A 12863-nucleotide genomic window follows, 5' to 3' on the forward strand; every position below is an offset into this window, starting at 1 on the left:
GGGCAGAAAGTGAGCTGCTCGGGGCCTGGGAAAGAGCCAAGACACCTGGAGAGCTCTGGGTGCTGTCATCTATCACTTTCAATCAATCGCACACATGCCTCCTATTCCTGAACAGGAGTGAGGGGTGGAAGGCACTGGTGCATAAGCTGGGTCCACTGACAACTCCCATACTGTGGTTGGTTTGTCTGAGTTGTCTCTTCCTGGATGGTGTGAGGGATTTTACTTACGTGTGTTTTGTAGCTTCACATCCTCTACCAAATGTACAACCCATTCTTCTGGTGGTGAGGGAGAGGCTGAGACCCATGAAAGATCTTAGTGACAATCTTCCTGCTTGCCTGCCACCTGTCCTTGCTGAGTGTCTATGTGGCATCAAACTTGTGTTCTTTGTTGGAATGGGACCTGGTTCAGAAATTAGAGCTGCACAGAGGGGTCAGGACTCGGGATGTTTAGTGAGATGGGCTACACCCTCAGGAATGGGCATTCACTCACTGGTCCCTGCCTAGGAGGCAGAAAAACAGCCATCAGGAGCAGGAGTAGCTGCATCTTTCCAAAGGTTTGTCCAGGTCACACCTGCTGGGGTGTCTTCTTTCTAGACAAAAGCACAGGGGAAGGAAGCAGGGGAGGCTCAGTGCCCCCACAGACCTTGAGAGCTGTGCTTCCCCCTAGCCAGGTGTCAGCATGCCACAGATGACCACCTTCTCGGCCCTGGATTAGGAGAAAATGACACCGTCACCCCACTGGCACACAAAGACTCAGCAGAAGGAATAAGAAAGTGACGCCTGTGGTGCAGCCAATGTTACCTAGTGCAAGCTTGTACTAGTTCCTAAGCAACAGGCCGATAAATCATGAGATGAGTTGCTGAAACAAGGAATAGCAACTTTATTCAGAAAGCTAGCAGACCAAGAAGATGGTGGATTCATGTTTCAAAGAACCACATAGCCTGAGTTAGAATTCAGGCTACTGTTATACTAAAAGGGACCCGAGTAAAGTCAAACATTTCCTGGTTCCAGTAGCCTCAGGATGGTTGTGTTAATTTCTTCTGTCCTGCTTTCTTTCATCAGTGGGCTTGTTTCCTGTGAGCTAAACAAAGGTATTTTAGCTTAAAGTTCATTACCTGGGAGCCAGCGTTCCCAGAGATGTGCCATCAGGTATAATCAATGTTATAGGGAATATACCATTAGTGACTAATGAACAGAATACCAAAGTTCTTCCCTATCACACCAAGAGGAGCTGGATCCCCAGGAGCCCCTCAGTAATTGAATCTCCATTTCTCCACTCTTGGTCCTTTTATGATACTGATAATATCATCAACAATTACTCAATAGGGGAGGTCCAGGGATATGGGAGATTCAGCTGCTGCCCCTGTGAAGCCGACAGGAGGCAGAGGAGGGCCTAGACTAGGTGGCCAGAGGACAAGTGGTGAGGACCACGATGAGGGTCTGCTTGTTGCCAAGGGTGAGGAGGTGGCTGAGCTTGGTTTGGGAGCAGACAGACCTGGGCTCACCAAGGGAACCAAACAGAGACCCCATTTCCTATCTTGCCAGGGTTCCGGCCTCACATTTTTGTGGTGTTTACAATCAGCTCTTCAAATGTAAATGTTCTGTGACAGAAATTTTTTTATTCCACTATGCTGAACAAAAGTCTTGGACTTGATACTCATTGGACAAAAACCACCATCACCGGGTCCTTCAGCATTCGGTGACCTGACTGGCTTGGCTTGTGCTGAGGTATCCAGCATCCCTTGAGCTGAGTTGGGTGCTCTCCCATCCAAATCAGGGTTCCTGTGAGGGGAAGGGCCTTCCTGTCCAGAAATGCTGGTTACTGGTGTGCGGTGATGAGATAAGTGATGGTGATCACCCTAATAATTATTCTCCGCTAATTTTCTCAGTCCAGAGACGAGTGAACCACGTCTCTGTTGTCTCTGGGCTTTGCCATGCTGAACATGTGCAGATGATTCCAGCACTGTCACCAGTATGAGACAGAAGAAAGAGGAATGGAAAGGATGGAATGAGGAGTTCTAAACAAGCCAAGTCCCAGTGAGTTGTGGCAAGAGCATCTTATGAATAAACAGACCAGAAGGAAACATGCTTAACCATTGATGATGATGATCTGAGGGTGGTGAAATTGTAGGCAATTTTAAATTTCTTACTTACATGTCCTGTATTTAGCTATCTTTCCCCTTGTAGCTCAGTTGATAAAGAATCTGCCTGCAGTGCAAGAGACCCGGGTTCGATCCCTGGGTTGGGAAGATATCCTGGAGAAGGAAATGGCAACCCATTCCAGTATCCTTGCCTGGAAAATGTTATGGACAGAGGAGCCTGGTGGGCTGCAGTCCATGGGGTCACAAAGAGTCGGGCATGACTGAGCAAACTAACACTTACTTACTATATGATTATATGTGTTGCTTTTACATGCAAAATACATTTTGCCATGGTCGAAGTTCACTCACCATGCAAACGTCCAGCAAATCACTTCACTTTAGCCCAGCCTTCTCTAAGCTGCATGTTTTTAAAATGAGATTACTTTCTTGAATAGATTCTTACATGAAAATTGAAAGATTATTGAAAAATAGAAGAGAAAAAATTATTCAATAAGCTATTGGGTATGGGCCACCTTTGAAATTTTAGGATACCTTGAATCTAAAAAATTTTGTTACTATGACTTTCCTTTATAAAAACATGCATACAGGTGGGAATGATGGAAATGGGAGAGGCTGGCTCAGCCCAAGGTGGAAAAACTCCCTCAAAGTCATTTGGGGCTGAAGGAGGATGTGCCCTCAGGACACCAGAGGCTGCACAGAGCTCTGGGTCCAGGATTCCAAGACAGCGCTGTGACAGGCACTGAAGCAGGCCCTCGGCATCCTGAAGCCCTCCTGAAACTTTCTCAGGCTTCTGACCTCTGTCTCCTCTGACACAGGGAGGGAACACTCATGGGGTGAGCCACACCTTGGTAAATCTCCCCATTTCTGTTAGGGTGGACGAGTGCCCCCTCAACCCCAGAGCTTCTCAGGTGGTCCCCTTTCCAAATCTGGACTCTCTTCTGTTGCCCCCTGGGTACTGGGATGGGGGATAGGGGAGTAGGTGTGGACGAGGAGGAGGGCATATGGATCAGACACAAGGGTCGTGGACAAGGGGGTCCAGTGTTCCTGAGGAGGGGTCTCCCTTCTCTGATGGAGCTCACAGGCAGCCTGAGGGGGGTTGGCACTAGGGACATGTGACTGGAGGGAGCTGGCTGTCGGTACAGCAGGTGTTTTTATTCCAGAGATGGAAGGTGGGGGTGGGAGGCGTGGTGTATGTGCTGGTGGGAGGTGGGGGAAGCCACTGACAGATCAGAACTGTGAACAGATGTTTCCCTGACAGAGAAGGTGCCTAACGAATATGTGAATAAAGGAGGAATCAGTGATCTCTGCTCAAGAGATGAATGTTTATTAAATTCCAGGCAACCTTCCTCCACACATTTTGACCAATGCTTCCAATCCCAGGGAAGATGGAGGGTCAATATCGGGGGCACCTCAGGCTGATCCCTGGCATTTGTACTGTCTCATTGTTGTCTGGATCCAGGGCAGAAAGCTGGAGATTCTGGTGTAGACATCTGGAGTTGTCCCATCATCTCTTCCATAGGACACAATGCCCTGGGCCACACCATCACACACGAGCGGGCCCCCAGAGTCACCCTGTGGGCAGAGAGAGCAAGGGCTGAGCTCACTTTCTTCAGGTCTAGTCTCCCTGCCACCCTGGGATGGGTGGTCTTTGTTAGGGGTCCTGGCTGATATCAGGGTCTTGTTGTTCCTGAGGTTTCATCCTGGGTTTGACAACCCCGCTGGTCTTTCTGCAGGAAGTCACTGCCCATATGTGACTGTGGGGCTGTGTTCACCCCCTAGGGACACAGGACAGAGACCAAATAGGAGGACAGGCTGCGGACACAGGGTCGAGCTTTGTTCCTGCAGCCCCCCATCCTCACAGCTCAGCTGGGCCCAGGGTTTTGCATGGACAACACTGGGGATCTCACCGAGTAAGAATTCTTCCTCTTGTTTGGATCTCCAGCACATATCTGCGTGATGGGGTTGTAGTTTCTGAAGCGAGCGATACATTTCTCCTCACTTTGGACTTCAAGGTCCACCTCCTGTAGTTTGTCTGCAGAGGGCATATCTACCTCCAGTCGCCCCCAGCCGGCCACACTGCACATCATCCCTGGATTCACCTTCTGCCAGCACCTGGGCAGATTGATGGGGCTCACTGCATCCGTCATGTCAGCCTTCCAAGCCAGCTGAAGGTAGAGGACAAGCATTCTCACCTACTGATGGCCCACAGAGGCTGCACGACAGTCATGGGGTTGCCTCCTCACAGCCCTGGGACCACGGAGGGTGGCACAGGAGGAGGGTCAGGAATGAGGTCATGGGGGATGCAGGGCCCTGGATGGAAGGGTCCCGGAGTCAGTGCAGCCACGGGTCCCACCTGCAGTAACATGATGTCGTTGGCCCAAGTCTTATCATTATACCATGGATGCAGCATGGCTCTTCTCACTGGGATGACCTGCTGGGTCCTCTCTTGTTCCCTGATGTTGTGGGCCCCCAGGGTAACATTGATTGAGCTGCACAGAGAGCAGAGAGGGAGCATATGTCACAGGAGAAATGGTTCAGAGGCCAGTAGGAAAGAGCACAGCTTAAGACAGGGCGGGACTGGAGGGGAGAGAATTCTAGGCGATGGGCCTGGGGCTGAGCATCTTTGAGCTGTCTGCTTGCTGGCAGCTGAAACAGGATGGCAGTTCCTGGAGTCTGCAGAGGGTGTTCAGTCTTATACAAGCTTGACTGTCTCTAGGGAAACATGAATTTCTCACACGTGCACCCTGGGCTGCAAAGCACAACTTTAGCTTCCTTCCATTCCAGGTCTGGTCAGTTGCTTCTCCTCATGTGCCACTGGCATGCCCTTGGCCCTCTCCCCTAAAGCTCACCTGGCCTTTGAAAAGCTTCCTACATTCTCTGGGAGGGGTCAACAGAGGGTGGGGGCCCAGGCATTGCTCCTCACCTTCCCAAGCAGTGAGCTGCTGTCAGCACAAAGTCCTCACACACGAGGAAACCCCCACAGAAGAAAATGTCTTCTGAAACCTGGTATTCAACAAATGCCATGTAGGGATGGGAGTGTGGCTTGGCCTCATGGCCCCCGATGATTTTCCCTGAAAGAAAGATAACAGACTGCCCGCTGTGCTCATGGAGGCAAAAGCTGAAGAGGGGAGATGAGACCAAGGTTGCTGGTCTCTGAGAAAATTCAACCTGAGTTCAGAAATTTCCTTAGATGGACCAGGGCCAGAATGTGCACGAGTGTAGCATCTAAGCAGGTCTGTCCATGTGGGGTGGGTCTGGGAATCTGAGGGTGGGACCATCACTCACCTGCCTCCCCAATGGGGAACAGAAGAAGGGCTGCCAGGAGTAAAAATAGGACCATCTCTCCAGGAAGGCTGATCAGATCTGAACAGCTGCTGCTTCCTTCTGGTCTTTTAACCCTGAGTATTTCCTCTGCTGTGGTGGCCGTTATCACAGTAGGCTTCTCAGAAAGTGTCCCTCCACTGTTTGATCAAGTCTTGGGGTTCCAGTGGAGTAAGAAGTTAACGAAAGCCTCTGATAAGTTCTTATCTGTGGGGTGGTGGGGATACTGCATCAGCAGATCTCCGGTCCCTGAGTCCCAGAAACCTGGGCTTCATGATGATAGATCAAAGAATGTCTTCATTTCTGTGGTTCTCCTTAGATCATCACAGTGATTGTGTCTTGGGCCTCTTTGTGTGAGAGACTGTGGGAAACACTGAAGATAAGCTCTATTGCTTCTGGTGGAGGAGAGCTTGCCATCATGATCAGATAAGAACAGTGAGATTAAGGGTGTGGTATGGCCAGAATGGTGTGAAAGTGCTGCTGAAGAGGGCTTATTCCAGTTACTAAATGACTAGTGGTTTAAAATAACGCCAACATTGCTTGACCCATGAATCTGCAATTTGCTCATGGTACAATGTGGACAGTACCCCTCTGCTCCCATTGGAGTCAGGGAAGCTTGAAGCCCAGAAGCTAAATCACTTGAAGGCTCCCTCACACTTGCCCAGTGGTTGCTGCTGGCTGTCCTTTGGGCACATTGGTTTCTTGCCACGGGGTCCCCTCATGTCATCTCACTTCATGGAATTTTTTGGCTCCATCCAAACACAGTGTCTGCCTCCCCCAGAGTGAGCATCTCCTAAAAAGTGAACCATCTAGAACCTGTGTTCTTTTCATTACCTAGACTTCGATTCTAACATCCATTCTACCATGTCTACTGCTTGGGACAATTAAGAGCAAGAACTTTCACCAGATTAAAAAGGAAGGGCCCTAGACCCCACCTCCCAGCAGGAGGTGAAATATTGCAGTCATGGAAGAAGAGCCTGTGGGATGGAGAACACAATGGAGGTCATATCTGCACCATGCAGATGCGGAAAGGCATGGAATTGAAAAAATTGTTGTTTCTAAACATCTTGATCCCAAGCCTCTTGAAAAGTAACAACATCTTAGTTAAAAAAAAGTTGATGGTCAGTAGATATTTGCCATCACTTCATGGGCAAATAGATGGGGAAACAGTGGAAACAGTGGCTGACTTTATTTTTCTGGGCTCCAAAATCACTGCAGATGGTGAGTGCAGCCATGAATTTAAAAGACCCTTACTCCTTGGAAGGAAAGTTATGACCAACCTAGACAGCATATTAAAAAGCAGAGACATTACTGTGCCAACAAAGGCCCATCTAGTCAAGGCTGTGGTTTCTCCAGTGGTCATGTCTGGATGTGAGAGTTGGACTATAAAGAAAGCTGAGCACAGAAGAATTGATGTTTTTGAACTGTGGTGTTGGAGAAGACTCTTGAGAGTCCCTTGGACTGCAAGGAGATTCCACCAGTCCATCCTAAAGGAGATCTGTCCTTGGTGTTCATTGGAAGGAGTGATGTTGAAGCTGAAACTCCAATACTTTGGCCACCTGATGCGAAGAGCTGACTCACTGGAAAAGGCCCTGATACTGGGAAAGATTGAGGGTAGGAGGAGAAGGGGACGATGGAGGATGAGATGGTTAGATGGCATCACTGATTCAATGGTCATGGGTTTGGGTGAACTCTGGGTGTTGTTGATGGACAGGGTGACCTGGTATGCTGCGGTTCATGGGGTCGCAAAGAGTCAGACATGACTGAGCAACTGAACTGAACTGAACTGAACTGGTGGTCAATAATGATTCGGGCTGGAAAGTCACAGTGAGCCAAGGGGTCTCCTCAGACCACATGTGCTCAGAACCATGCACTGGGTGGCCTGGATATCAGATTACATGTGCTGTGAGGAAGGTTCAAGGATCAACTGTAAATCATAAGCAAAATCAGAATGGAAACCAAATGAATAGGAATTCAAAATGGTAAGTAATGATGAAAATATGGTAAAATCTGTTGGCTATGTGTGAATAAAAACAAACTTGACCACTTAACTAATTCTCTAATTTCTCTAACTAATTGAAAGGTAAAACATGAAAACTTTGAATATAGGAGAATTTCTTTATACATTTAGCCTTGGAAAAACAAATTAATACAAGATATAAAAAGGACTATCGATAATGATGGACAAATTGATCCACATTAAAAATTTGTTGGGTATGTAAGAATCAAGATAATTCTATTCCTAAAGACATTATTGAGATAGTGAAAATTATAGACACAGGATGGGTGAACTAAGGAAGAGTTTTATCTGAAAGATATATATATGTATATATACATTCATAAATCTTATCTATGCTAACCTCTAGGTCACAGAGAAGTGAACAATTTTGAAAATCTACATGGAATTACAAATCCCTAGAAAATATAACTTAAGGAACATAATCAGGAAGTTTGAATTTTCCTATAAACTTTACATGAATTGATTCTGTTTTCAAAGATAGTCCATCAAGGACAGCCACAGGCTCACAAGAATTCTCTGGAAATCTTTGAAAACAATTTAAAGAATGGTATACAATTTTGGCTGGCAACTATATCCCACTCATCTCCCTTATGAGACTTCAAAACCTAGATGACAAACCCAGTGATGACAATATGGGAGGAGAACTTTACAGGTTAATGTTATTCCGGTGTTGATGCAATCCTATCAGTCCATAAGCAAAAGTATTAGATCATTTCTAATTTGGGTTTCTCTGAGGATGAGTGGCTTTCATTCAAAACACAACTGCTGTAATACAACACATTGGTGAAAGAAGAAACACCATATGATAATTCAACTGAAGGGGGAAAAGCATCTATTAAAACTCACCATCATTCATTTAAAAAAATATTTACAAAATAGGAGCAGAAATGAGGGTCTTCATTCTGATAAATGATCGCCGCAAAAATCCCACACCAATCAATATACTTAATGATGAAATGCTGGATGTTTTTCATTCGAGAGCAAAACAATACAAGGTCACACAGAGAGCCATAATCATCATTTCTCTTCAATAATATACTAGAGATTTTAGCCACTGCAGTTAAGCAAGCAGTAGAAGTAAAAGGTATAAGACAGGGAAAGAGGAAATAAAACTGGATATTCAAGTTATAATATACAAAAAGAATAGCCAGGAACCTGCAGATCAATTATTACAATTAGGAATTGTCAAATTTTCTGGGCACAAAATCAACTGAAACATGAATCATCTGTCTATCTACATGGTAATAGAAAATGAAATTTAAAAAAACATTAAAATCATGGAAATGGTGAAATAACTAAGTATGAATCGTAAAGATATTGCACATTCCTGTTTGGAAGAGACAATATTTTTAAGGTATTCATTCTCCAAAAAGTGATCTACAGATTCATTGTACTCAGGAAGTATTTCACAGAACTTTATTGGTTCTAAATAGACATGGAAAACCAGTAGCCAACATTGGAGAAGACAGGCTTAAAGAATGAGAGTAAGATGGGAGCTCTTGCTTTAACAAATGTAGTCATAGTAGTGAAGATAGTGTGGTACTGATGGGGCCATAGAGACAGCGATGACAAGATAGGGATCCCGCACACATTGAGACATTCTACACAAACATAGAGCACTTGGTTTATGATGGTTTTATGGCAGAGTGGTGAGAAACTATTTTCTTCCTCCTAAATAAGTGGTGCTTAGGAAAGCAAATGTCTCTATGGTGTCTGTAAGGACACATCTTTCTCCATGGAAAAAATCACTTGGGCCTGCGGCACCCTCTCCTGCTCCTTGACGCTGTGGCCCCAGGGTGCCGCTGACTGAGCTGCAGAGAGCAGAGCAGGGGTGTGAGGAGCGTGGGGTCACAGGAGATGCGGCCCAGGAGCCGGGACGGGCGGTGATATCAGGGCAGGGCTGCAGCTGAGGGGACACTGGGGTGACAGACAGCCCTGGGGGAGTGACACTGTGTCTTGTGCCTTTCAATGACATGAGTGCAGGGCTTCTGGGAGCTTTCCCAGGAATATTGTGAAATTAATGTGCATTTGCATGAGGAACTTATAGAGGTGAGTTTTCTAAAATCCTCATGTCCTAGGGTATAACGCATGCAGGATCTCAGAAAATTTTCTTTGGCTGCGCTAGTGGCCTTTTGTTAGCTTTTCGCTGAGGTTGTTGGGGATAGTGCTGTTGGGATTTCAGGTCACGGGGTGGGTGGAGACAATGGTGTAGCTAAGGGCCTGAGAGGTGGAGGAGGTGGGGCAGAAAGTGAGCTGCTCGGGGCCTGGGAAAGAGCCAAGACACCTGGAGAGCTCTGGATACTGTCATCTATCACCTTTGATCAATTGCACACCTGCCTCCTATCCTGGACAGGAGTGAGGGGTGGAAGGCACTGATTCATAAGCTGGGTCCACTGACAACTCCCATACTGTGGTTGGTTTGTCTGAGTTGTTTTCCTGGCTGGTGTGAGGAATTGTACTTATGTGTGTTTTGTAGCTTCACATCCTCTACCAAATGCACAGCCCATTTTTCTGGTGGTGAGAGGGGCTGAGACCCATGGAAGATCTTAGTGACAATCTTCCTGCTTGCTTGCCACCTCTCCTTGCTGAGCATCTATGTGGCATCAAATTTGTGTTCTTCGTTGGGATGGGACCTGGTTCAGAAACTGGAGGGGTGCAGAAGGGTCAGGACTGCGGGCGGCTTAGTGAAATGGGCTACACCATCAGGAATGGGCAGTCACTCACGAGTCCCTGCCCAGGAAGCAGAAAGGCCATCAGTAGCAGGAGTAGCTGCATCTTCCCAAAGGTCTGTCCAGGTCACAGCTGCTGGGGTTTCTTCCTTCCAGACAAAAGCACAGGGGAAGGAAGCAGGGGAGGCTCAGGGCCCCCACAGACCTCCCAGAGGTGTGCTCCCCTCAGCCGGGTGTCAGCATGCTACAGATATCCACCTTTTCTGCCCTGGATTGGGAGAGAATGACACCGTCACCCCACTCGCACACAAAGTCTCACCAGAAGGAATAAGAAAGTGACGCCTGTGGGGCAGCCAGTGTTATCTAGTGCAAGCTGGTACTACTTGCTAAGCAACAGGCCAATAAATCACGAGATGAGTTGTTAAAAGAAGGAATAGCAACTTTATTCAGAAAGATATCAGGCCAAGAAGATGGTGGATTCATGTTTTAAAGACCACCTAGCCTGGGCTGGAATTCAGGCTACTTTTATAGTAGAAGGGAGCAGAATAAAGTTAAACATTTCCTGATTCCAGTCAGCCTCAGGACGGTTGTGTTAATTTCTTCTGTTCTGCAGTCTTTCATCAGTGGGCTTGTTTCCTGTGAGCTAAACAAAGGTATTTTAGCTTAAAGTTCATTACCTGGGAGCCAGTGTTCCCAGAGATGTGCTATCATGTATAATTAATGTTATAGGCAATATACCACTAGTGACTAATGAACAGAATACCAAAGTTCTTCCCTATCACACCAAGAGGAGCTAGATCCCCAGGAGCCCCTCAATAACTGAATCTCCATTTCTCCACTCTTGGTGCTTTTATGATTCTGATAATATCATGAATAATTACTCAATAGGGGAGGTCCAGGGATATGGGAGATTCGGCTGCTGCCCCTGTGAAGCCGACAGGAGGCAGAGGAGGGCCTAGACTAGGTGGCCAGAGGACAAGTGGTGAGGACCACGATGAGGGTCTGCTTGTTGCCAAGGGTGAGGAGGTGGCTGAGCTTGGTTTGGGAGCAGACAGACCTGGGCTCACCAAGGGAACCAAACAGAGACCCCATTTCCTATCTTGCCAGGGCTCCAGCCTCACATTTTTGTGGTGTTTACAATCAGCTCTTCAAATGTAAATATTTATGACAGAAATTTTCATATCCCACTATGTTGAACTAAAGTCTTGGACTTGATACTCATTGGACCAAAAGCACCATCACCGGGTCCTTCAGCATTCAGTGACCTGACTGGCTTCTGTGCTGAGGTATCCAGCACCCCTTGAGCTGAGTTGGGGGCTGTCCCATCCAACACAGGGTTCCTATGAGTGGGAGACCTTCCTCTCCAAAAATCTGGTTAGTGGTGTGTGGCGATGAGATAAGTGATGCTGATCACCCTAATAATTCATCCCTACTAATATTCTCTGTCCAGAGTCCAGAGAATCACATCTCTGATGTCTCTGGGCCAGGCCATCCTGAACATGTGCAGATGATTCCAACACTGTCACCAGTATGAGAAAGAAGAAAGAGGAATGGAAAAGGTCACATGAGGAGTTCTAAACAAGCCAGTCCCCAGTGAGTTCTGGCAAGAGCATCTTACAAATAAACAACAGAGCAGAAGGACACAGGCTTAACCATTGATGGTGATGATCTGCGGGTGGTGAAATTATAGGCAATTTTCAATTTCTTACTTAGATGTACTGTGTTTAGCTATCTTCATATGATTATCTGTGTTGCTTTTACATGCAAAATACATTTTGCCATGGTCTAAGTTCACTCACCATGCGAACTTCCAGCAAACCACTTCTCTTTAGCTCAGTCATCTCTAAGCTGCATGTTTTAAAAATGAAATAACTTTCCTGAATAGATTCTTACATGAAATTCAGAGATTATTGAAAAATAGAAGAGAAAAAATTATTCAATAAGCTATTAGGTATGGGGCACCTTTGAAATAAATATTAGGATACCTTGAATCGAAAAAAATTCAACAATGACTTTCCTTTAGAGATAAATATACACACATGTAAGTATGATGGAGGTGGGAGAGGCTGGCTCAGCCCAAGGTGGAAGAGCTCCCTTAGGGTCATTTGGGGCTGAAGGAGGATGTGCCCTCAGGACACCAGAGGCTGCACAGAACCCTGTACCCAGGACTCCAAGACAGCGCTGTGACAGGCACTGAAGTAGGCCCTCGGCATCCTGAAGCCCTCCTGAAACTTTCTCAGGCTTCTGATCTCTGTCTCCTCTGATGCAGGGAGGGAACACTCATGGGGTGAGCCACATCTTTGGAAACCTCCCCCACTTCTGTTAGGGTGGACAAGTGCCCCCCTCAACCCCAGAGCTTCTCAGGTGGCCCTCTTTCCAAATCTGGATTCTCTTCTGTTGCCCCCTGGGCACTGGGATGTGGGGGAGGGGAGTCGGTGTGGATGAGGAGGAGGGCGTATGGATGAGACACGAGGGTCAGAATCAAGAGGGCCCTGTACTCGTGAGAGGGGTCTCCCTTCTCTGCTGGAGCTCACGGGCAGCCTGGAGGGGAGCTGGCCCTGGGGACACATGACTGAGGGAGCGGGCTGTCAGTAAAGCAGGTGTTTTTATTCCAGAGATGGAAGGTGGGGCTGGGAGGCGCGGTGTATGGGCTGGGGTGGGGGGCAGCTGGTGACAGATCAGAAATGGGAAGAGATGGTTCCCTGACATAGTAGGTACCTAATGAATATGTGAATAAAGGAGGAATCAGTGA

At 47.1% G+C, this 12863-nt stretch overlaps 1 protein-coding gene across 1 annotated transcript; it reads right to left on the minus strand.

Moving 5' to 3' along the window:
- Window positions 1-3409: 3409 nt before the first annotated feature.
- LOC133067950 (mast cell protease 1A-like) lies at window positions 3410-5475 on the minus strand. Its single transcript, XM_061159034.1, has 5 exons — window positions 5387-5475; window positions 5025-5172; window positions 4455-4590; window positions 4009-4266; window positions 3410-3673 (listed from the first exon to the last, which is right to left on the minus strand). Exons 1-5 carry the CDS (start codon window positions 5439-5441, stop codon window positions 3512-3514), a joined length of 759 nt encoding a protein of 252 aa, XP_061015017.1. The 5' UTR covers window positions 5442-5475; the 3' UTR covers window positions 3410-3511.
- Window positions 5476-12863: the final 7388 nt, after the last annotated feature.

Source organism: Dama dama, chromosome 13, assembly GCF_033118175.1.
Source record: "Dama dama isolate Ldn47 chromosome 13, ASM3311817v1, whole genome shotgun sequence".
NCBI classification, from domain to species: domain Eukaryota; kingdom Metazoa; phylum Chordata; class Mammalia; order Artiodactyla; family Cervidae; genus Dama; species Dama dama.